Source organism: Mobula hypostoma, chromosome 5 (assembly GCF_963921235.1).
Source record: "Mobula hypostoma chromosome 5, sMobHyp1.1, whole genome shotgun sequence".
Lineage (NCBI taxonomy): Eukaryota > Metazoa > Chordata > Chondrichthyes > Myliobatiformes > Myliobatidae > Mobula > Mobula hypostoma.
Window position 1 is genome coordinate 141,668,180 of NC_086101.1, and position 24,497 is coordinate 141,692,676.

Genomic DNA, 24,497 nt, shown 5'->3' on the forward strand with positions numbered 1-24,497 from the left:
TCCAACCTATATCCATTCCTTGATTAGTATCACTAAATTTGGTAATTTTCTTTTCTAGAAGCTTGCTAGGCATAGTTCGGCAGCAATGTTTCCTACAACAGGACAAATTCAAGTAATTAACTGGTCGTACTTCAGCACTGTTTAAGTGTAAATCTTTATATATTCTGCAACTTCTGCACTGAGTAAAATAATGCACATTACTTCCATTGCATTAACCTGTATGAAAGTATCTCCAAACAATGAGTTTTCGGATAAACGCTGCACATATCATGTGTCTTGTGTTAAGTTGCCGGTCGTTGATACTGTTAATGATGTATTACAATCTCTAATTTTCAGCCCAAATAACTGAATCAAAAGATAGTGGAATACTGAGGCTGGTAGTTGTATTTTAGTCAATCTTTTTCACATTAAGCTACTCCAGCCAGAACTGGGATGAGATCCAATAGATTTACAGCAAAATACTAAAAATTCTTTCAAACCTCAAAATTAATCCCGGAGAGATGAACTCGTCTCAAAACCTGCATTTTCTCTGTGGTTCTTGCACATTCTGTTTTATTAACCAGAGTTAAACACGCTAAGTCCAGGTAGTAAATAAATTAGTCACTTTGATCATTGTCCTTAAATCATGGTAATAATGGGGTTAATCAGTTTCTTTACCCACGTGCAGCTGTGTGAAAATGAACACATGGGTGTATGGGAAACTTGATACTTTATGCAATTCCTATCAACGCAGCAGCCAATATCCCCAGCACAGACACTGACACCAAAAACGGCGCTGAGCTTGGGTAAAATCTGTTAGATTTATAATTAACCCACAGCATTCAAAGTAATTACAGTACATTAAAATATCCTGATTTATTTTCTAACCTTTGTCCAACAGTCTTCGAAACGTTAATTGTCCGTACAGCACCAATTTTTCCGACTGGCATTTTGATTTGTTGAAGTTTTGATTTGTTAAACGCAGGGATGTGGAGATAGCTTTAATCTAAGGAATTGGAGCACAAACCGTACTTTGATTACATCAGCATGTTTATGTCGATTTCTTTTGATTATTTTTTTTTCCTTACGAGTGTGGGGTCTAATTTGTGCAAGCAGGACAGGCACTACATTTAGAAATTATTAAACGCCTATAGATAAAAACAACATGACGCACTTCGAAGTTTCGGGAATTATCACCTTTTCCTGAAAGGATTGTGTCCCAGTAACTTGAAATCACCATCAATTCCATAGAAGAAACAATGTCGTTACTTTTTAGGAATAAACTGAGAGTAAGAATTGTATAGGTAAGTTCATAAAAATACAAATATTTAAACTGTACAGCAATGAGCAAGTTGTTGTAACCAATAAAAAAGTCAAATATTCGTGAGCTAGACAACTGAATTGTGTTATATCGATTTCACTCGAACGCGCGGACAGGTTAAGCCTACTTCCACGGCAGTTGTCAGGGAATGGTCTAAAGTTTGTTATAGCTTTCAGCGGAAGGTCGGAGCCCTTCGACTTTTGTATAGTAAGAGGGATGATTAAAGAAAGTGCTGGGACAATTGATCTGCCCGCTGCTGTTATATTGTCGGAGTGATGCGAACTGTCCAGAAGAAATTATTCCAAAGGGGCCCATTGGCTCATTACTTACGGAGGAGGTAGGGATAGGGAAACGGCCAGAGGTGTCATACGCTTGGTTATTGGCGAGACAACAAGCAGACTGATCCATTTGGAGATGTGAGTTGGACCTGGTGTAGGGGTAGGAATCACCGCTAGAATTTCTGGGAAGCATGGGTCCGCTGCAGGTCTGAGGATGGTAGGAACTCATTCCAATATTGGTATAACTAGGACTCAACTCCGAAAGAAACGGGCTGGTGGCGTGGTGGGCCAGCTCTGCCCCCGGACTGTGGTGCTCCGTCATGTTGCTGAAATTGTACATCCTTGACTGGCTATTGCTGAAGGCGGAGGGTGAGGATGGATAATGGGCAGTAGGGTATGTCGGGAGGGCCGGGGGATAGTTGGCGTTGATACCCATGTTGGCATATAGCGGTCTTGAGTAAGGTCTGCCTGCTTGTACCGGACTGAAGGCGTTCGCTTCTTGCATGTAGGCAGAGTAAGTAGAGATATCCGACCTCTTGAATCTCTTACGCCTTCGTAAGAAGCTGCCACTCTCGAACATATCATCGGCAGCTGGGTCGAGTGTCCAATAGTTTCCCTTCCCAGGTCGTCCTGGCTCACGGGGAACCTTGACAAAGCAGTCATTGAGGGTAAGATTGTGCCTGATGGAGTTCTGCCATTTCTTGGAATTTTCCCGGTAGAAGGGGAAGCGTTCTGTGATGAACCTGTAGATTCCACCCAAGGTGAGTTTTCTGTCCAGGGAACTGGCGATCGCCATGGCGATAAGGGCGATGTAGCTGTAAGGAGGTTTGTCCCGCTGGAGAGGCCGCTTGCGCCTCCTTCCGCGACGAAGCTCTGCGGGGCTTTGCGCCACAGGCTCCTTCTCCACCTTCACTTCCACCGGGTTCCTGTTCCACACACAGCACGGCTCTTCCGACGGTGGCCGCTGGCTCTCGGCAGTCATTCCTGCACCATCAAGGCAGTCTCATTGGCAGAGGACAGGTTGGAGTCGGAAAGGAGAGGAATGTGCCTCGGAAACCTTCCCTCCTGACTGGAGCAGCAAGTCTCTGGTGACGTGCGCGCTTCTCGCAGGCACCAGGCAGTCACTCCCACTGCAGGACAGCGCTCCCTATTTAAATAGGCACATTTCCACACTTGTCGGATGAAGGAAGATGCTATGAGGTTTACAGATTCAGACATTTAAGCATTAATGATATATTAAAAATAATATTTCTGCAAGATATCCTCTACAGCTGCCCCCCTACAGTCTTATGGAGACACCAGAGAATGCAGAAGCTGGAATCAGACGCTACAATCTGCGGGAGGGTCTCAGCGGTTCGGGCAGTATCTGTGGGGGGAATAAACTGTCAGTATCTCGGGTCAAAGCCTCGACAATTCCTAACCACCACCCCTCACCCTCTCCTGTGCTGCTCGACCGGCTGAGTTCCTCCAGCAGTTTTTTTGTTGCGCCTGCATCCAGTCAACTCGTTGGCTTCACGTTGTTGGCTATTTTCACTCGTTTAATGTATATGTTTTAAACTTACGATTTCGAAACGCACCTATCTACAAACGTGTATATGGGGTCAATGAATTATTTTCTGAAGTGTAGTTGATCTTGTAGGAAAGCAAACGTGTAGTCAGCAAAATGACAGTGCAACGATAGTTTGCCTATTAGTTTGCTTGAAGATAAACATTATACTCGTGCACCAGGCTTCAATGTATTGCCAATGAGTCTTAACATTGATCATTATCTTTTTGTCTGTAGCAATATATATATGTCTGCGTAAATCTTCGATCAGGCGGAATGTCAGTCTACATTTATACATAGAGATAGACTGACAACGGTAAAAACCATATGGTACTAAATGAACTGTTCTCTCTTCGAGTCGCCACTAACCAGACGGACATTCTGTCTCATTAATTCAAACGTATCTTCGAAAGGAAAACTCCAAAATTGTCGCTGTTGTTAGTACTTTTATGTTCAATTGCACATATATTTTAGAATCGTTAAAATAAATATCTTTAAATACATGGACAGATAGGGACAATTCTATTTGATTACAGGACAATCTAAATAATTAAAATCAAAGTTCAGTTCATTGTCATATGCATTAAGTACATACAAGAGAAAATCTGCAGATGCTAGAAATCCGAGCAACACACACAAAATGCTGGAGGAACTCTGCAGGCCAGACAGCATCAATGGAAAAAAGTACAGTCAACATTTCGGGCCGAGTCCTGGGTTTCGGCCAGCCCGATGATAGCTGTGTATTGAGTCACTTTACCTAAAAACAATGTGGTTTCATTTTGAAATATTGTCCAGTGATTTAAAAAAAACATTCAGGGCGATAGCTTACTTATCCACATTTGCGGTTGTGAAACCTCAGGGCAGTTAACCGCTTTCGTTAACGATAAGTCTTAACTGTCTTTTGCAACTCCCAATGTTAAGACCTTTGACCTCCTGTACTTAAGTGATGTCAATGACGACTGAGAGCTTCACCTGGTAGTAAACAGAATATTGCGCATAGCATATAATATGCAAAGTCCCTCCATTAATCTGTCTCCAAATTTCTTTATTCAGTAATAAATTTTATTCATAAAAATATATACAGGGATTAGAATGCAGTTAGTTGCTTTCAAAGCAACATATTAACTGTGTCATCAACCCAATAGATACTGTTTGTGCTGCAACGATTCCGCTCATGTTTCCTCTTTAAACGATGCATCCATAAAGATTAATCTACCTCCACTGTACTACACTATCTTCTGTATCACATAGATTCAAGATGGGGCTCTGGAAATTGTGAAACTCTTTCCACTATCAAAAACCATCTCTCCATGAAGGCAGAGATTGATAATAAAATTTGCTTCTGAAGATGAAAACCTCACACTTCGGATCAAACTCATGGTCTACCAGCAGCAGTTATCTTTATCTAGATTACCTGCAGCAGACTCTCAAGGCAATGGGAATATATCACAAATGCTGCCCGCCCCCCCGAATTCACTGGGAGGGGCAAACAATCCGCTGTCAATGTCCTCTCCCACACCAACATGGAGGCTCTCAATACACTCAGCTAAGTGTTGGCAGATTCAAACCCACGCCCGTAGATAGTTTACCCGAATATCTCTTAAGAGGAAGATGCTATCAGGCGGAGAGAGGACCGTATCAGGTGCACTATAAGGACCGTTCCATTGTTTTTGTAAACGTCGCTGTATTCATCATTACCATTGTAGACAGTTGACTTTGCCAGCCACACACACAAAATGCCGGAGGAACTCAGGAGGTCAGGCAGCTTCTATGGGAAAATGTAAACAGTCGACATTTCGGGCCAATTTCCGGGCCTCGGCCAGAAACGTCGACTGTCTACTCTTTTCCATAGATGCTGCCTGACCCGCTGAATTCCTCCAGCGCTTTGTGTGTGTTGCGTGAATTCTTAGTATCTGCAGATTTTCTCGTCTTTGTGACTCCGGGGAGCAAGGAAATTTATTGCACCCTGCTTTAATAACAGCAAAATAAAGGAATCTGGATCTGAACACTTGGGAGATCCTAGCCCAAGACCACTCACAATGAGGAATGTGAAATTGAAAACTGAGGGCTAAAGGAGATCACCGCTTGACTTTTGCTTGGTCTATCTCAAAGTCTGTTGTTCCCACATCGGCCTCGGTAGTCACGTTGGAGCCCCAACACTCGAGCGAGAGCAAAGCATCCTGAATCTGTAGACAGAGCCTGACCCGAAGACGATGGATACCGAATTCACCTTTCGATATATTTGATTTTGGAAACAATTGGCTTTAAGATTTTTTTAAAGATAAAATAAGATTAGTTTTGTTACATGCACATCGAAACATACAGTGCAGTGCATCGTTTACACGCGAAGTGAACAGGAGTCTGCGCTCGGATTGTCAGCGTATTTTCCCCAAATTCCCTCTTCCATTTTAATTCCAAAATGGTCCCAAATGCTCTGTTTCATTTTAATTCGAACTACAATAGTTGAATGTTAATCTTCACTGAAAGATACGATAAACACGAATAATCTCTCTCTCTCTCTCTCTCTCTCTCTCACACACACACACACACACACACACACACACACACACACACGTAACAGGTAAGGAATCTACTGAACTCACGTCTTTGAGATATGGGTTTACAGAACTAGGCAATGTCCGAACTTTTGGATAACTAAGGGGGATAATACTGTTTAAAACTCGTATACACTTGAAAATAATTCGTTTAAAGTTAAGGGCATGCTTTGTGGATCTGTCTGTGTTTAAAGGTCAACCACAGGACGAGCTCTCTGTCGAATATTCCTACAATGGAAAATCAACAAGAAATTGGAAATAAAGGAAACAATTCCAGACCAATCATCTATACACCGGAATGAAAATAGAAAGGACCGGCAGGCGACACCGAGGAAAAGGAATTTACGCGCCCAATGAACAATTCTGGGGAATAAAATGGGGATTAAATGGTGCCGGGCCATGATAATAAAAGACGCTCACATTTGTTCTGTCAATGTAATTCCAAAGTTTTCCCGGAAGAAGCCGTTGTTTGTTCAACTGAAGACCCTTCCTTACTTCTTTCGACCAACACCTTTGCACTCCGTCTCTTCACCTGCAGACACTAATCTATGTAAATACACCTAATCCGCTCGATCTGCGTTTTCAGCAAAATTCAGTCAAAGAGACTTTTTTTTGTCAAAGGAGATTAGAAAGCATCCTGCTCTCATTTTAAACTTCACTTTGTTTTCTCTCTCAGGCTGTAACTTTCATTATCAAATTTTGCTAGCAGGTCGTCGCTGTGACAAGCTACTGAGTGGACGCGAAATAATTGCACATAATGCTAATAAACGATTTTAACATATATAAACACGATATCTTAATCACAAAAAGGAAACACTCATCAGAAAACGCATCAATTTGGCATGGTATTCTTACTTAAACCCAATAATATAATTCAATAAACATGTTAAAACTTTACCAGGAATGTGGTGAGGCGGCTCAGGTGAAGGTAGATACGGACATCTCCAAGTGGTGATGAGAGCGGCCAGAAAAAGCAATCCCACCGTTTCGGAAACATTCGCGGTTTTTACTAACTGGGGAGAGGGAAATCACAAGAGATATCAGATGTAAAATTAGTCTTTGCAAACGGCACAAAATAGAGCACAGAATACAATGCTGTTCAACTTGTTAGTTAGAAGGAGATGTGCGAGGGGCTAAGAGTTCGCCAGAAAGTGTCCCCTTTCCAAAGAGCCTCTTCTTTTGGAAGATCAGTGCTTAGTGGGAGGTGGAGATGTAGGTAGTAAAGACCCGGGGCCCCAGAGTCCACGGGGTCAATGTGGGTCCGTCAGAGTCGGGTCTGTTGGCTACAGTTTTTTTAAAACTTTCTCCGCTAAACATGCCCTACTCCAGAAATCGCAAGAACTCGAATTGACATTTTAAGCTCTTCGTTTTAAAATTGCACCACAATTTCTTTTCCGACGTAACAAAAGGTCTATATTAAGTTACCATTTTAACCATTTAAAATTCAGACTGCATTTTATTGAACATCAATTACTCTCTTTGCTGCATTATTACGCCAAGTCGTTCGATGTACGGATTTTATATTATCAACGATTAGCAATGAATAAGGATTGCATTAAATACTTTTTTTGTGAAATTGAATTCTGAATCCGCTTTACCACGTTTGCAGATGCGCATGTTAAAAGCAACACAATCGAATTTACTCGACTTTATTGGTAGTACTGTTTTCTGTATCTAAAATCATGTGTCCTCCAAATATTTTAATTCCGACCTAATCATTTCCCATTTTCAACATTGTTTTCTAAGATTGCCCCATCGTTAACTTCTTTTTTTAAAGTAGCCAATACGCAATACCCAAGGAACGGAAAACATGTCTTTATTGAGAAGAAAATTGGGAAGGAAAAGAAAGCCCACTTCAGCGAACAACCTGCGCTAAACGTTAGTTCAAATCTACATTGCTTTATAAAATTGAAACAACTTATTTTCAACTATGTTGGTTTCAAATTGGTTAGGAAAGTTATATTAATCCAAATACTATCCGGTATTATTCGGGTTTACTCTACACTGTCGTATTGTAACTCCGCAAGAAATTTTATCTCTTTGGACAGATTGTAAACCAGAAGCGATCCGATAATCCTCTGAATGCACATCATAAAAACAATTGTCTCTACGGAGGAGACTTGGAAACGTGCAAGCTCCGAGTACTTAGTGCGATAGTAGATCATTGGTTCACGATTGGCCACAGGACAAATCTTATTCCAAACGGTAAATCGATCCAAATCCTTTGGATGATTTTGGTATTGCGGTCAAGTGTTTCTTCTTTAGCTCGTTCTGATTACTGCTTCTGTGCGAAGCGCCAGGTTTTATTTGACCTCAGGAAGTTACAGAAGAAACACTAATACCAACTCAATTTGTATCATTCCTTTCAAATCACACTCAGGTTTATCATCACTGACATAACGTCATCAAATGTGTTGTGTAGTTGCAGACATAAAAAGAACGTTTTTACAAAACCAGATAGTGGAAATGACGAGTAAGGAGGTAGTTTTCATGGTTCACGGGTCATCAGCAATCTGATGGCAGAGGGGAAGAAGCTGCTCCTAAAAGGCTAAATGCGGATTTTCAGACTATCATCTTGCCGATGATAGTTACGGAAGAAGGCACATCCCAGAAGGTGAGGGTCCTTAATGATGGATGCGGCCTCCTTGAGTCCTCAGCCCTTGAAGATGTCCTCCATGGCGGGCAGGGTTGTGCCCGTGATGGAGCCGGCTAATTCTGCAATAAAAATGGTAGTCTTGTTTCTCTGTTCTGCCGCATTTGTTCTCAAGATGATGATTTCCATTCCAGAATATGTGAGATGCCGCCCTTCTCCAAAGAACTGGGGTTCCCCTCCTCTACCATAGATGCGGCCTCCACCTGCATCTGCTCCATTTCCTGGACATCCGCCCTCGCCCTATTTTCCCTCTAACAACGGGGTTAGAGTTCCCCTTGCCCTTGCATATCACCTCACGACTCTCCGCATCCAGCACATTATTTCCCGTTGCTTCAGCTGTATCCAACAAGATCCTGCCGCAAAGCACATCTTTCCCTACTCAACCCCTTCACTCTCCGCTTTCTGGAGGGAGATCCCTCTACGCGACTCCCTTGTCCACTCGTCCCTTCCCATGGATTTCCCTGCTGGCACTTGCCTCTGCAGCCATGACGAGTGCTACCCCTGCCCTTACCCCTCCTCCCTCACCACCATTCAGGGCCCCAAACAGTCCTTTCAGGTCAGGGTCATCTATGTTCCCGGTGTCCCCGGTGCTGCCTCCTCAACATTGGTGAGAACCGACATAGACTGGGAGATCGCTTGGTCGAGCACTTTCACTCCGTCCACAACAACAGGCGCGATTTCCGGTGGGAACACATTTTAATTCTATTTCCCATTCCTATCCCGACATCTTGGTCTGTGGTCTCCTCTGCGGTCGCAATGAGGGCACTGTCAGGTTGGAGGAGTAATACCTCACATTCCGTCTGAGTAGCTTCCAATCTGATGGAAAGAATATCAATTTCTCAAACTTCCAGTAATTTCTTCCCCCTCCCTCTTTTTCTATTCCCCATTCTGGCTCCCCTTCTCTTCTCCTTGCCATCCCTCTGGCTGTTCTCCTCCTTCCCCTTCTCTTGTGGTTCACTCTCCCCTCTTATCAGATTCCTTCTTTTTCAGCCCTTTGCCTTTTCCACCAATTACCTTCCAGTTTCTCACTTCATTAACCCTTTGCCCTCACCTTGTCTCACCTATCACCTGCCAGCTTCACTCCCTCCCCTACCTTATTGTTCTGGCTTGTGCCCTTCCTTTCCAGACCTGATAAAGGGTCCCTCCATAGGTGCCACTCTACCGGCTGAGTTCCTCCAGCATTTTGTGTGTGCAGCTTTGAATTTCCACCATCTGCAGAATCTCAGGACTCTGAATAGACAACCCTTTGCAGTCTCTTGCAATCCATACCTGGTGGAGATCATGCAACCAGTCAGAATGCTTGTCACCTTACATCTGTAGAAATTTGTAAGAGTTGTTGATGACATACCAAATTTCTTCAAACTCCAAATGAGTAGAGCCATTAGCATGCCTTCTTCAAGATTGTATCAATGTATAGGGCCAAGGATAGACCCTCTAAGATGCTGATGCCCAGGAAAATGAAACCGCTCACTTTCTACACCACTGAGCCCTCAGTGAGGACTGATTTGCATTCTCACAACTTCTCCTTCCTGAAGTCAACAATCAGTTCCTTGATGCTGCTAGTGTTGAGTGTGAGACTGTTTTAGTGACATTATTCAAACAGCCGATCTACCTAACTCCTGTATGCCTCCTCATCACCATATACAATGCCTGCAGCAGCTCTTGACGTTAAGAAGTCTTTCCTAAATGGGATTTTCTTATTAACACGTAGTTTAATATTTAGAGCAATAAACAAGTTACTGGAGGACCTCAGTGGGCCAGGCAGCAGCTGTGGAGGGAGACATTTAGAACATGTTCTCAAAGTGAAATAATAATGTTTCTCTTCCTAGTAAATTCATATTTTTGGTTTTGAGTTCCTTTCAAGTACAAATATTGCAAATGATGTATTTTACAAATATACTTAAACATTACACAATAGTATTTCATTCACAGGGGAGTGTTGTGGTTGATGGATGTCAAAAGTAACATTTACAAAAAGCCTTGAGTATCTTGTAGGTCCGGCTGCACGAGGGGTAGGTACTTCAGCTTGGTGATCACATATCTGATGAACCAGCATTTTGTGTATCAGAAATTAGTGGAAGCCCCAAAATCAGATTTGAAACTGAAGAGCAATTGAAGATTGTAGGGTGAAGAGAAGAAGGTTCGACAGTGTTGAGGTCTGGGAAGAACAATTCAATTTGAAGACTAATCTCACCCCTGTAGGGAGGATATAAAATATCTTAAATGTAGCCCAGTAGAAACCTGAAAGGGGCTATCAAAAATCCATTGAGCTAGTGTCACAAAATAGAAAGTAAATGACTGCAGACGGGACTAGCTGGAACTGGGAAGAGGGGATTGCAGAGAAAAGGAGAAGGTGGTTAATTATCAAACAGCACAGTGACACAGCAAATTCAGCTGCTGCCTCACAGTGTCAGAGATTTTGGTTCAATCCTGACTTTGGCTGTTCTCTCTGTGAACTTCTTCCTGTGGTTCTGCCTGGATACTCTGGTTTCCTCCCAAATTCCAAAGCCTTGCAGGTTGGTAGGTTGTTTGGCCATTGTAAATTGCCCCTAATGCAAGTGAGTTGATTAGAACGTGGGGTGAAGAAAATTGGCATCAATATAGGATTAGTGTAAATGATTGGCTTACGGGTGGCACAGATGCTATGGGCAAAGGGCCATTGTCATATCACTTTATGACACCATGTTACAATGACAGCAATTTATTTTTGTATACTGTAGGATTGCCTTGCATTTTATAAACATATCGGTGAATATCTTTTTCAAGATAACGAGATCATATTACAATCCCAGGCAGATTTCCCACATGAAACTTTAACAATTTATTTTTACAGCCATATCAAACTGTAGAGAATTAATTACCAAGTCCTCTAATCCTAGAACTCTCTTAAAAATGATCAAAATTCGTTGTTAATTTTTGTGGTGTACACTACAAATGGATCTCAACCACATTGTTAGGATAAGAGCTTTTAATAACATGTGTAAAATAAACATCCTTCCAGCATTTCATAATAAATTGTGAAAAAGTGAGATGTAATAAACTCATTCTGCATTTAGTTAATGACAAAGATAGTTGCTAATAACTATCTCCCATACTGCAATATTATCTCATGTTCACAGGGTATAATTATGCTTTCACTGACAATTATACTTGTCTGATTTTTTAAAAATGAGGTCACTTTTTTTTACATTGAATCAACTCCTCCTATTGTGTTTTAGCTATCAGGCACAAGGACACTCAGTTATTCAGGAATGCAGTTTTATAAAATAAAACTAACACAATATTTTCAACAAAGCAAGACATGATGGATGCTGAAAATAGAAAATTTAAACCATTTCTCCTTCCCCCAAATCCACAGTGTAGAGAAACCCAGAGCAGTGTGATTTCTGTCTTTTAAACATCTCTTGCTTTAATAATAAAAGCAAGACATATAGGTTGTGACATCCTGAGCTGTGCTGGTTCATCAATGAACTTCGCTCCATCATAATTATAAAAAGTGGGAATAAAAGCTAATGATTATTCAGTTTCAATTCTGTTCACAACTCCTCAGTAAATAATGTGCCAGGCAATAACCATTTTCAGCAAGAGTCTAGCTACCCAAACTTGAAATTCAATGGCAATATAAATCAGCCAGCATCAATATCCTCAAGATCACCATCAACCAGAAACTCAACTAAACCAGCCATATAAATAGGTGAGAAGCTGGGTAATCTGCAGCAAGAGACTCACTTCCTGACGCGGACACTCTAATCTTCAGAGTCTAAAGCCTTTTTACCATTTGCAACATGTGTGCGAGGAATGTGAAGGAATATTTCCCATCTACTTGTGTGACTGCAAATCTAACAGCACTTAAGGAGAAAATCCACTGTAATGAAAGCAGAAAGTGTTCATAACATGCAGCAAGTCAGACAGTATCTGTTGAAAGAGAATTGAAGCTCACATGACTGATACCCCATTCACCATCCTGAACATTTGTTCCCTCCACTAATGCTATAGTAGCTGCTTGGGGGATCTTCTACAAAATGCACTGCCGTTACTCATCCAGGTTGAGAAAACTGGTCCATGACTGCAGAGGCGATTTACATTACCAGCAGGAGGTGAAACAATGAAGGTAGAGAGGTCAGCCCCAAGTATTTAAGATTGAGGGAGTACAGTTTCCTATAGATTTCTGGGTGTGCTCAAACAATGAAGGTACTATCCTGGGAATAGACACACTGAGTAAGGCAAGTGTGAGCATAGACTCAGGAAATGGAGAAATAACATGGACAAGACAGGAATAGTGAAGATGCATGACCTGCGAAGGAGCTAACATGGCCCACAGACAGCCAGCAGCTCCAGTCAGTGAGGGGAGACGGTTGTACGCAGGAATCATGTCAGGATGTCCCAAGGGAAGGGGCTGAGCACAGTCAGGAGCTGTTAGAAGTAGTGCAGCTGACTGAGGTGATCACAGTAAAGACTCACCAGAAAGGGGATAGTAAGGAGCAGAAAGGGAACGAATGGGCAGACACCGGCTCAAGGAGGGCAGCAGAAGAACAAGAAGCAACAGGAAGTACAAGTGCACAGAAACTGCCAGTTCGGTAAGGTTACATGGAGAAGTGAAGGACCGAGCAAAACAACGGCAGCACTTTGCTGATCAGAGAGAGCTGGAGTGAAAGGAGATAGCGCTCCCACTGCAGGGTGACCAAGTCATGGAGAGGGTGCTGCCTGAAACGGCAGATGGACAGGACCACAGCTAGCACTTTTCACATAGACTCAGGTTGAACCGTACAACTCATCTTCTTGTTGCCCCCACAGATAGAGTCAGAGATCAATATATCCAGTAACCATGCAATTACAGAGAGCCGAAGAGATAAACAACAGCCGGCCACACCAGACCTGACCCTGGGTGATGGAAACAGACACACAGCAAACGTAAAGGCAGAGGACACCGAGAGTGTGACTGAAACCTGTGAACAGCATGTTGGAGTGTAATGGTAATGCTATTCTGTAATGAAGGCTGGTTGAAGCAACAGGTCAAGGGCAGATGCCATCTCTCTGGCCCTACATTCCTCCTTAGAACACCTGGAGAATAAAGATGCATACATAAGGCTCCTTTTCATTGACTACAGCTCTGCCTTTAATGCCATCATTCCGAATAAACTGATTCCTAAGCTCTGGAACCTGGGCCTTAGCACTCAGATCTGCAGCTGGATCTTCAACTTCCTCACAGACAGGACCCAGGCTGTAAAAATAGGGGACAAGCTCTCCTCTACAATCACTCTGAGCACCGGTGCCCCACAAGGCTGTGTACTCAGCCCCCTGCTGTACTCACTGTACGCCCATGATTGTGTAGCCAAGTTTCCATCAAACTCAATATATAAGTTTGCTGATGACACCATAATTGTAGGCCGTATCTCGGGTAATGATGAGTTTGAGTACAGAGAGGAAGTTAAGAACCTGGTGGCATGGTGTGAAGATAATAACCTATCCCTTAACGTCAGCGAGATGAAGGAATTGGTTGTTGACTTCAGGAGTAGCGGACCGCATGACCCCATTTACATCGGTGGTGCACAAGTGGAACAGGTCAAAAACTTTAAGTTCCTCGGGGTCAATTAAGCAAATGACCTGACTTGGTCCAACCAAACAGATTCCACTGCCAAGAAGGCCCACCAGCACTTTACTTCCTGAGGAATCTGAAGAAATTTGGCCTGTCCCCTAAAACCCTCACTAATTTTTATAGATGCACTGTAGAAAGCATTCTTCTAGGGTGCATCACAACCTGGTATGGAAGTTGTCCTGTCTAAGACCGGAAGAAGCTGCAGAAGATTGTGAGCACAGCCCAGCACATCACACAAACCAATCTTCCATCCTTGGACTCACTTTACACCGCACACTGTTGGAGCAGTGCTGCCAGGATAATCAAGGACACGACCCACCCAGCCAACACACTTTTTGTCCCTCTTCCCTCCGGGAGAAGGCTCAGAAGCTTGAAGACTCGTACGGCCAAATTTGGGAACAACTTCTTTCCAACTGTGATAAGACTGCTGGATGGATCCTGACCCGGATCTGGGCCATACCCTCCAAATATCCGGACCTGCCTCTCGTTTTTTTTTGCACTACCTTACTTTCCCTTTTCTATTTTTTATTTATGATTTATAATTTAAATTTTTAATATTTACTGCAGGGAGCATGAAGCACAGAATCAAATATCGCTGTGATGATTGTACACTCTAGTATCAATTGTTTGGTGACAATAAAGTATAAAGTATAGAATAGAAAAGATACTGGGGAAAATAGATGCGGGGAGGGATTTAAGTTACAGCCGAGACATCAGGTTCCACAATTTTGATGGCATTTCGGAATGAGGAAGATTGCACAAGGCATTTAAAGGCAGTCACCCCCTGCCTGAATGGGGAGTGAATACAAATGAGCTGGGCCATTTCAGCAATTGGGCCAGCAATCGACTGGACAGTCCGGAAAGGATTTGCACCGGGGAGCGGTCCTTGCGGTCATTCAAACAGAGACCACCCCAACCCCTTCCTATACATCGATGGGAGGGCCTGTGGGCCTGATACATTTACCTTGCTGGTGGGGGCCCCTGGAAAGAGAGAGTTTTAGCTATCAGAGAATGAAGGAGTGAAGACAAGGAATGTGATTATGCTGCAAATGACCAGCAGGGGAGGAGCCAACTGGCATGCTGATGAAGCTGCATTTTTAAAGGCTGTTGTTCAAATTTCTGGAACAATCTTTCTTGTAGGTAGTCATTAGGGATGATAGGTCAGATGTAGGTGTACATAAGGTAGTTGGGGGGAGTTCTGAAGCAGGGTATTTTTGCTTCCCTATTTGACTACATCCTTCTTAATGTTGGTCTTTCCTGGGACCCTTACTCTTAGTGCTTTTATAAATGACCTGGATGAGGAAGTGGAGGGATGGGTTAGTAAGTTTGCTGATGACACAAAGGTTGAGGGTGTCATGGATAGTGTGGAGGGCTGTCAGAGGCTACAGAGGGACATTGATAGGATGAAAAACTGGGCTGAGAAGCGGCAGATGGCGTTCAACCCAGATAAGTGTGAGGTGGTTCATTTTGGTAGGTCAAATATGATGGCAGAATATAGTATTAATGCTCAGACTCTTGGCAGTGTGGAGGATCAGAGGGATCTTGGGTTCTGAGTCCATAGGATGCTGAAAGCAGCTGTGCAGGTTGACTCTCTGGTTAAGAAGGCATACGGTGTATTGGCCTTCATCAATCGTGGAATTGAACTTAGGAGCCGAGAGGTAATGTTGCAGCTATATAGGACCCTAGTTAGACCCCACTTGGAGTACTGTGCTCAGTTCTGGTCGCCTCACTACAGGAAGGATGTGGAAGCCATAGAAAGGGTGCAGAGGAGATTTATAGACAATAGACAATAGGTGCAGGAGTAGGCCATTCGGCCCTTCAAGTCAGCACCGCCATTCACTGTGATCATGGCTGATCATCCACTATCAGTATCCAGTTCCTGCCCTATCCCCATAACCTTCAATTCTGCTATCTTTAAGAGCTCTATCCATCTCTTTTTTGAAAGCATCCAGAGACTTGGCCTCCACAGCCTTCTGGGGCAGAGCATTCCATATATCCACCACTCCCTAGGTGAAAAAGTTTTTCCTCAACTCCATTCTAAATGGCCTACCCCTAATTCTTAAACTGTGGCCTCTGGTTCTGGACTCACCCATCAGCGGGAACATGCTTCCTGCCGGCAGCATGTCCAATCCCTTAATAATCTTATATGTTTCAATAAGATCCCCTCTCAGCCTTCTAAATTCCAGAGTATACAAGCCCAGTCACTCCAATCTTTCGACATATGACAGTCCCGTCATCCCGGGAATTACCTTGTGAACCTACACTGCACTCCCTCAATTGCAAGAATGTTCTTCCTCAAATTTGGAGACCAAAACTGCACAGAGAACTTCAGGTGTGGTCTCACCAGGGCCCTGTACAGCTGCAGAAGGACCTCTTTGCTCTTATACTCAATTTCCCTTGTTATGAAGGCCAGCATGCCATCAGCTTTCTTCACTGCCTGCTGTACTTGTATGCTTATTTTCAGTGACTGATGTACAAGAACACCTAGATCTCATTGTGCTTCCCCTTTTCCTAACTTGACTCCATTTAGATAATAATCAGTCTTCCTGTTCTTACCACCAAAGTGGATAACCTCACATTTATCCACATTAATCTGCATCTGCCGTGCATCTGACCACTCACCCAGCCTGTCCAAGTCACCCTGCATTCTCATAACATCCTCCTCACATTTCACACTGCCACCCAGCTTTGTGTCATCGGCAATTTACAACATCATTTACAATGATGTTGCCTGGATTGGGGAGCATGCCTTATGAAAACAGGTTGAGTGAACTCGGCCTTTTCTCCTTGGAGCGACAGGGGATGAGAGGTGACCTGATAGAGGTGTATAAGATGATGAGAGGCATTGATCGTGTGGATAGTCAGAGGCTTTTTCCCAGGGCTGAAATGGTTGCCACAAGAGGACACAGGTTTAAGGTGCTGGGGAGTAGGTACAGAGGAGATGTCAGGGATAAGTTTTTTACTCAGAGAGTGATGAGTGTGTGGAATGGGCTGCCAGCAATGGTGGTGGAGTCGACTTTGGATAGGTACATGGAGCTTAGAAAAATAGAGGGCTATGGGGAAGCCTGGTAATGTCTAAGGTAGGGACATATTCCACACAACTTTGTGGGCTGAAGGGCCTGTATTGTGCTGTAGGTCTTCTATGTTTCTATGTTTCTAACTGTTCCTGGTGGCGCGAGTCCTAAAGTTCTTGTACCTTCTACCTGATGGCGCAGCGAGAAGGGAACATGATCTTGGTGTCATGTGTCTCTGATGATGGATGCTGCTTTCCTACATTGGTGTTTCATATAGATGTGCTCCAATGGTTGGGAGGGCTTTACCCCTGATGAACTCTTCCGAATCCACTACTTTTTGTGGGATTTTCTGGTCAGAGACATTGGTGTTTCTATACCAAGCTGTGATCCAGCCATTACATATTCTCTCCACCAGACACCTATGGAAGTTTGACTGTAGAAGGTGGCTCACCAATGGCAATTAAGAATACACAATACATGCTTGTAAGTCTGAAAAATGAATAAATTACAAAAAACATAATGAGCAATAATATTAGTTTAATTCATTGATATATTACCATAGTTATGGGTGGCTTCTGGGGGAAAAAGGGGTCTTAATGGGCACATAGAAGAGGAAATTGCTGGTAAATATATTTACCAATCACACTTTGATTGACTTTATGTCACTGATTGTTCTCCTCAAATAATATAAAACATATTTATATGAGAGTTTTCAATTTTGTGATTTACTGAACAGCATATACCATGCATTTTATATAATGGCAGTGAATCACCCAAATAATATGTACACCATCAAAGTAATGAGGCAAATTGTAATGCAGTTGGTAAAACATCCATCATGTTAAATCCCACAGGAGCCTCAGGGCTCTCTTTGTCTGTTTAGTTTGTAATGTAGGGTGGGATTTCTGTTTTTCATGCCTCATAGGTTTTCTTCCTTCTCAATTATTGAGATTCAGGTCATTCCTCTGAGTAAAGTGTTTTCATTTTTCTCTTGTATTATCACTCAACTTTCTTATTTATATTACTTCACGTCCCTTTTTCTATTTGAACGAATTTCTTCTTCTGTGCAATCACTGCTGATGTGAGGATGGTTCATTCTTCAGTGTTCATTTCTGGTGCTCATTACCCATGCAAGATGACTGTTTTATGCTTTGGCAAGTCTTTTTCTTGTATATCATGATTAGGTCCCACTGTTATTACAGACATTGCAAAAACCCGCAGATCTGAAATTTGGAAACAAAATTAGAAAACTTGGAAGCACCCAGCAGGTCAGGTTGCGTTCACAGGCAGTGAAACAAAATCAATATTTCACATCAAGCGAGATGGCACAGTAGCCATAACTCTTTGCAGCACCAGATGAGAGTTCAATCTCTACTGCTGTCTTGAAGGATGTTCTCCCCATGAGTTCCCTCCAGGTGCACATTCCATAGACATACAGGTTAGGGTGAGTGAGTTGTGGCTATGATATCTTGGTGTGGCCACACCTGTGGGCTGCCCCCAGCACATTCTCAGACTGTATTGGTTTTTGAAGTAAATAGCACACTTCACTGTATATTTTAATGCACAGTAACAAATAAAGCTAATCTTTAATCTTTAGAATTGGAAAAGTGAGAAAACATTAAATTGCTGGGGCTGGGCGGAGGGCATGGGCATAGAGAACATTGTGACGGCATGCAGATCCAGCATTTGTCAGGATAACAATTTCTTGAATAACTGGTAGTTAGAGACAGAAAAGGAAACCAAGAAGACACAGATTGAAATAGTAACATCTGAGAAAAGCAACTGAGGAGTTGCAATAAATTGTTAAATTTAATACCAGGTTCTGAGAACTGTTATGTGTCCATATGTGGAAGACAAGATGCTGGCAATGCTAATTCTCCTGCTAAACTTGTCCTTTTGCGCTGTTAGTCACTCCTCCTTGTTCCATCTCTGGTCTAGACCCAAAAGAAGATCAGCAGAGATGAGTTAGCTTTGATAATAGACCGCAAAGTAACAAGCCATAAGGGGCCACAGAATGAGAGAGAACAGAAACTAAATGCAATAGACAACAGTGAGAAATTTAGGCAAGGAGAGTAAATGTTAGGAGCAACTGGTTGAACCTGACTGGTTCAATGAGTGAACCAGGACTGTGGATGAGAGCTGGGGTTAGATAGGCTGCAGGTGATGAGCCAGGAACAAGCAGTGGTGAATCCCATTTGCTGGATGAAGACTACAAGGTGACTGCGTCTGCTGGCTGGAAAGTGAAAGCAGGAGCAGGCCTCATACACCAAAGATAAAAGCAATGTCTGTTCTAGTCCAACCACACAGACACCATGGCCAAGAAGGCAAAAAGGCTAAGAAATTTGGCACGTCCCATTTGCTCACTAATTTCTATCAAAGCATCCTATCCGGATGCACACACATCGGTAGAGCAACTTCTCTGCATGTTACCACAAGAAACTGTAGCAAGTTGTGAAATTAGCTCGGTACATCAAGGAAATTAGCTTCACTTTCAGGGATGTTGTCTACCCTTCTCACTGCCTCGGTAAGGTAGCCAGTATAATCAAAGCTCCCATTTAAAGTTCTCAGTAATTTTATTATCAAAGTACATGCTGTATATGTTATCATATACTATCCTGTGCTACACTTTCTTGTGGGTAAATAAAATACAAGAGGTCCAGGTATGAACTCTGGAAAGCCACCTCACATGTGAAGTGGCAATTTCAGACCACATTTGAATGCTCAGCAGCTATGGCAGTGGTTGAATGTTATCACCTCCTGCACAGTGAAACCAAGTGACCTATGTGACAATAAGGTTTCACTCCCATGGAAGCACCTACACAAACTCCCACAGCCCCCGACGGCCCTGTGATTTCAGTCCCCAAGGCTGACATGTAAGTATACCTCAGGGGCGTGAACCCACGGAAAGCATCTAGCCTAGTCAGGGAGCCTGGCTGCGTATGTAAGACTTGTGTTGATCAACTGGCTGGAGTGTTCACTAATATTTTTAACATCTTGCTTCGGCAGTCTGAGGTATCCACCTGCTTCAAGCAGGTTTCAATTATACCGGTGCCCAAGAAGAATGTGATGACTTGCCTCAAAGAATATTGTCCAGTAGCACTTAAATTCACTGTAATGAAGTGCCTTGAGAGGTTGGTGATGAAGCATATCAACTCCTATCTGAGGAGAAATTTGGATCCGCTCCAATTTGCCTATACTCACAACAGATCAACAGCAGATACCACTTCACTGGCTCTCCACTCAGCTCTGGAACATCTGGACAGTGAAGATGCATACATCAAGATGCTATTCATTGACTACAACTCTGCATTCAATACTATCATTTCCTCAAGACTAATCAATAGGGTTCAAGACCTAGGAGCTTGCACCTCATTTAAACTTGCACCTTAATTCTACATGCACTGCAGTCTCTCTGTAACTATGACATTTTATTCTGCATTCCATTATTGTTTTCCCTTGTACTACTTCAATGCACATTGCAATGCATTGTTCTGTAAGAACAGTATGCAAGACAAGCTTTTCACTCTACCTTGGTACCAGTGATAGTAAATAACTAATTTACTAATTTATTAATTTATCAATTTACAGAGTGACAGGTACTGTACACAGTACACTGTGCATTCTCACCAACAACTTATGCAATTACAACATTATCTCCCAGCTTCCAAGCTCAGTGCCCTGACAGATGAAGGCAAGTGTATTAAATGCCTTTTTCACTGTCCTATCTACCTGTGACACTCTTCCAAAAAACTATGCACTTGTATTCCTAGGTCCATTATCATTTTTAATATTACTGAGTACTGGGGCAGGATCTTGACCTCTGTTCCTATTTTTTTTATAACATCTCTAAAAGGAAGGACTTCTTTCACTTAGAACAGGAGAGTCCTGTAACTAAGCATGACTTATTTTAAGTAATGGAGAGAAGGACTATGGGCCATAATCAAACAAAATACGGAAAATGCTGGAAAAACTCCGCTTGTCAGGCTGCATCTGTGGAAAGGGAAATGGTTAACTTTTGAGGATGTGATTCTTCATTAAATCTGGTGGCTGAGTTTTAGCAGGGTGTGGGAGACACTGGGGGAGAAAAGTTAAGGAGATAGCTTTGACAGCTGGCATGCATCCAGAACTCACTGCCTGAAAGTGTGCAGGGAGGAGAAACCTCCTATGTTTTTAAACTCTGGAGACTTACCAAAAGGGAAGCATGGGACCCTGGAATGCTTGTGTACTTAGTTCTCCTTTGGTGAGGAGCTAACATATGACATGGTGACATAATGACGTATGCTGTTCACATACTTTTACATTTAACCCATAATGAATTATGTAAACAAAAAAAGAATGTTTATTCAAGCAATATATTTATTATATTACCGAAATATTAAATACTCTATATGATCACTTAATGTGCTCTACACTGCAGAGCTAGGTATCAAGGTTTGGGTAGTGGGAACGGACTACCGTAAATCAGTTTTTATGGGAACATTATACAGGCACTGTGTTGATTGACCTCTTTGCTGTAAAGTTCTGTGATCTCTATGACAACACTTTTGCTTTGCAACTGGATGGCATACTTTAGATTTTGAGCTCTGTCCCCTGCCTAAGTTACCTGTAAAAGATATAAAGGATTTCATTTCATCTCTGAAACATACACGTTTCTTTTTAGTTCAGTCATTTTGCCCATATCTTAACATTGTAAGAAACACTGTATCAACAGGAATATAAAAGCAACCTGCATGCATAAACCCATTTGAACCATTTGCATCTGTATTCAGCAATGAATCACTCCACCACCTGTATTAAAGTAAGATGCAAAGAGGTGCACGCTGAGACATGTTCGTGTGTAGTGAACCACAATGACTGAATGACTGACAGCTATAGTGTATGAAATGAATTGTAGGTTTCTTTACTTTTTGCATTAGTTACAGATGCAAGCAGCTACTTTACATCTCCATCTATCTGACCTTCTATACATACACTGTCGTAGAGAAACAGCACTTAAACAGGTCCTTGAGCCAACTGAGTCCATGCTGACAATCAACCACACATTTACACTAATCTTACACGAATCCTATTTTTGTTCTCCCCACTTTCTCACCAACTCCCCCCAGATTCCATTGCTCACCAACGGCAAGCTGCAAGTGGCAATTAACCCTCGAGGCCACACATCTTCGGGTTGTGGAGGAATCCGGAGCACCCGTGCAGTCACAGAAACAATGTGCAAGATCCACATAAACAGCACTTGAACCCAGATGGGTAGAGCTACAAGGCAGTGTCTCTACTAGCTGTGCCATTCTGCCATGTTATTTCTCAAAACAAGAAAGTATAATTTATATGTAAATTTAAAAATAATGTATTTCATATAACTTATTATATAAAATGTATAATTTATACTATGTCCAACTGAAAGATCCATTTAAAAATACGCTGCATGGATGACAGGATTTAAGAGGGATAGGTTCAAGTGCTGGGAAATGTGAATAGCTTGGTCAGCATGGATGAGTATGGACTGAAGGAACTTTCTCTGAGCTGTATCAGTCTACGACCCGATCGATGACTCTACGTCGGGAGGACTGACAGTGTGCTGTCAGCATAAGTGGTAAGGGCAACTCCTCCCGTTTTCACTGCAAATGTCGAAAAGAAAATTAGTTACTTTTCTTGGAGGTGACTACTTACAAGGCCAGATCTATGAGTGGGCCCGTCTATGCAGAAATATCACAAAAGGAGAGTCCAACATAATAAAGTTTGGACATATTTTGCTGGACAAAGTTCAAAATATTATTTTCCCAAACTATCTCCTTTTGCACCTCCATTACGGACAATTTCTACATTCATCCCTATCCAACTTCTGTCTAGGTCATAGAAACAACAGAGAAATGAACCATCGTGGACACTTGTTCAAATTGTCAGGAAAGCTCTGGCTTCAACCTTTTCCATTTATCTTTTCAATAAACAATCGTAAAATGAATAATATAATTAAGTCCTGGGACTATTACTATGACAGCTTGTGGAGAAAAACTCTCCACTGCTATCAATTAACAACAATGATATCTTCGTGACAAATATCAACTTTGTCATATTCTTTCCAAGTCCTGTGTGAAATAAACTTACGAAACTTGAAATACTTGCTAATACAACTTCCTCCTTTAAAAAAAAATGTCTGATTATTGATGTCTGAAGTTCAATATTACCTATTCTGCTTGCTGAAATATGCCGAACTTTGATAATCCCCATGAATATAGAATAATATTAGGTGTTTATTAGTCAAATATATGACATTTACACAATGCAACATTTGTCTTTCATCTAATTGTCTAGCTATTAACTTCATGCCTGGAACTTTAGCTCTGTCTGTCAAAATGCATGAGAAATGTTGCAGCTGCCCATAACTAAATTATTTCAAAGAATTTACAGCTGGAGATTTCCTCCACTGCCTGTTGCAAGATACAACATTGAGATCATATCAAAAAATATTTATCTTCTTGAATTAAAGTCACATCTTCCTCAGAAGGATTTAATAAGGAAATTGTCTTGTCTGAACTCATGTTGCAGTGAAATTTATTTTTTTAATCTCATTGTTTTTTCAAAGTAAAGATGTTTCAAATCTGAACAGATTGACAATGCGAGTAGCATTAAAGCATCAAAGAAAATGCAGTAGATTTGAAATTTGTTGTTGGATATATGAGAAAAACTCATTTATACAGTGATCATTCCAAAAGGTACAGTGCACAATGGAATACTTTTGATGTGATGTCGATTAGACAACATAGCAATCAATTTGTTCAAAGTGAGCTCTTACAAAGCGCAAGTTTAGGTATTTTGGATAATAACCAAATAACCTGATCTTTGGTAATGTTGTGTAAGATATAAATATTAACAGGGTACAAGGGAGAGGTTCTCTCTTTTCCCCTAAAAGAGCACCATTGAATCTTTTAGACCATAAGACCATAAGATAGAGGAGCAGAATTAGGCCATTTGGCCCATTGCATCTACTCTACCATTTCATCATGGCTGATCCAATTTTCCTCTCAGCCCCAGTCTCCTGTTTTCTCCTCATATCCCTTAATGCCCTGACCAATCAAGAATCTATCAAGCTCTTCCTTAAATATGCATAAAAGACTTGGCCTCCACAGCTTTCTATGGGTAGGAATTCCACAGATTCACCAGTCTCTGGCTAAAGAAATTCCTCCTCATCTCTGTTGTAAAAGGACACTCCTCTATTCTGAAGCTGTGTCCTCTGGTCTTAAGCTCTCCCACCATAGGAAACATCCTCTCCACATCCACTCAATCAAGGCCTTCCATCATTCGATAGGTTTCAATGAGGACACCCCCCCCCCATTCTTCAGAATTCTAGTGAACAGAGGCCCAGAGCCATCCACAACAAGCCATTCAATTTTGGAAACATTTTTGTGAGCCTCCTTTGAACCCTCTCCAATTTCATCACATTCTTTCTGATGAGGGGCCCAAACCTGCTCACAATACTACAAGAGAAGCCTCACCAATGCTTTATAAAGCTTCATCATTACATCCTTGCTTTCACGTTCTCATCTTTGTGAAATGA

General features: G+C 42.1%; 1 protein-coding gene across 1 annotated transcript; it reads right to left on the reverse strand.

Annotated features, from left to right (window-relative positions):
- foxe1 (forkhead box E1) lies at positions 1 to 2,618 on the reverse strand. Its single transcript, XM_063047661.1, has one exon. It carries the CDS (start codon positions 2,558 to 2,560, stop codon positions 1,454 to 1,456), a length of 1,107 nt encoding a protein of 368 aa, XP_062903731.1. The 5' UTR covers positions 2,561 to 2,618; the 3' UTR covers positions 1 to 1,453.
- Positions 2,619 to 24,497: the final 21,879 nt, after the last annotated feature.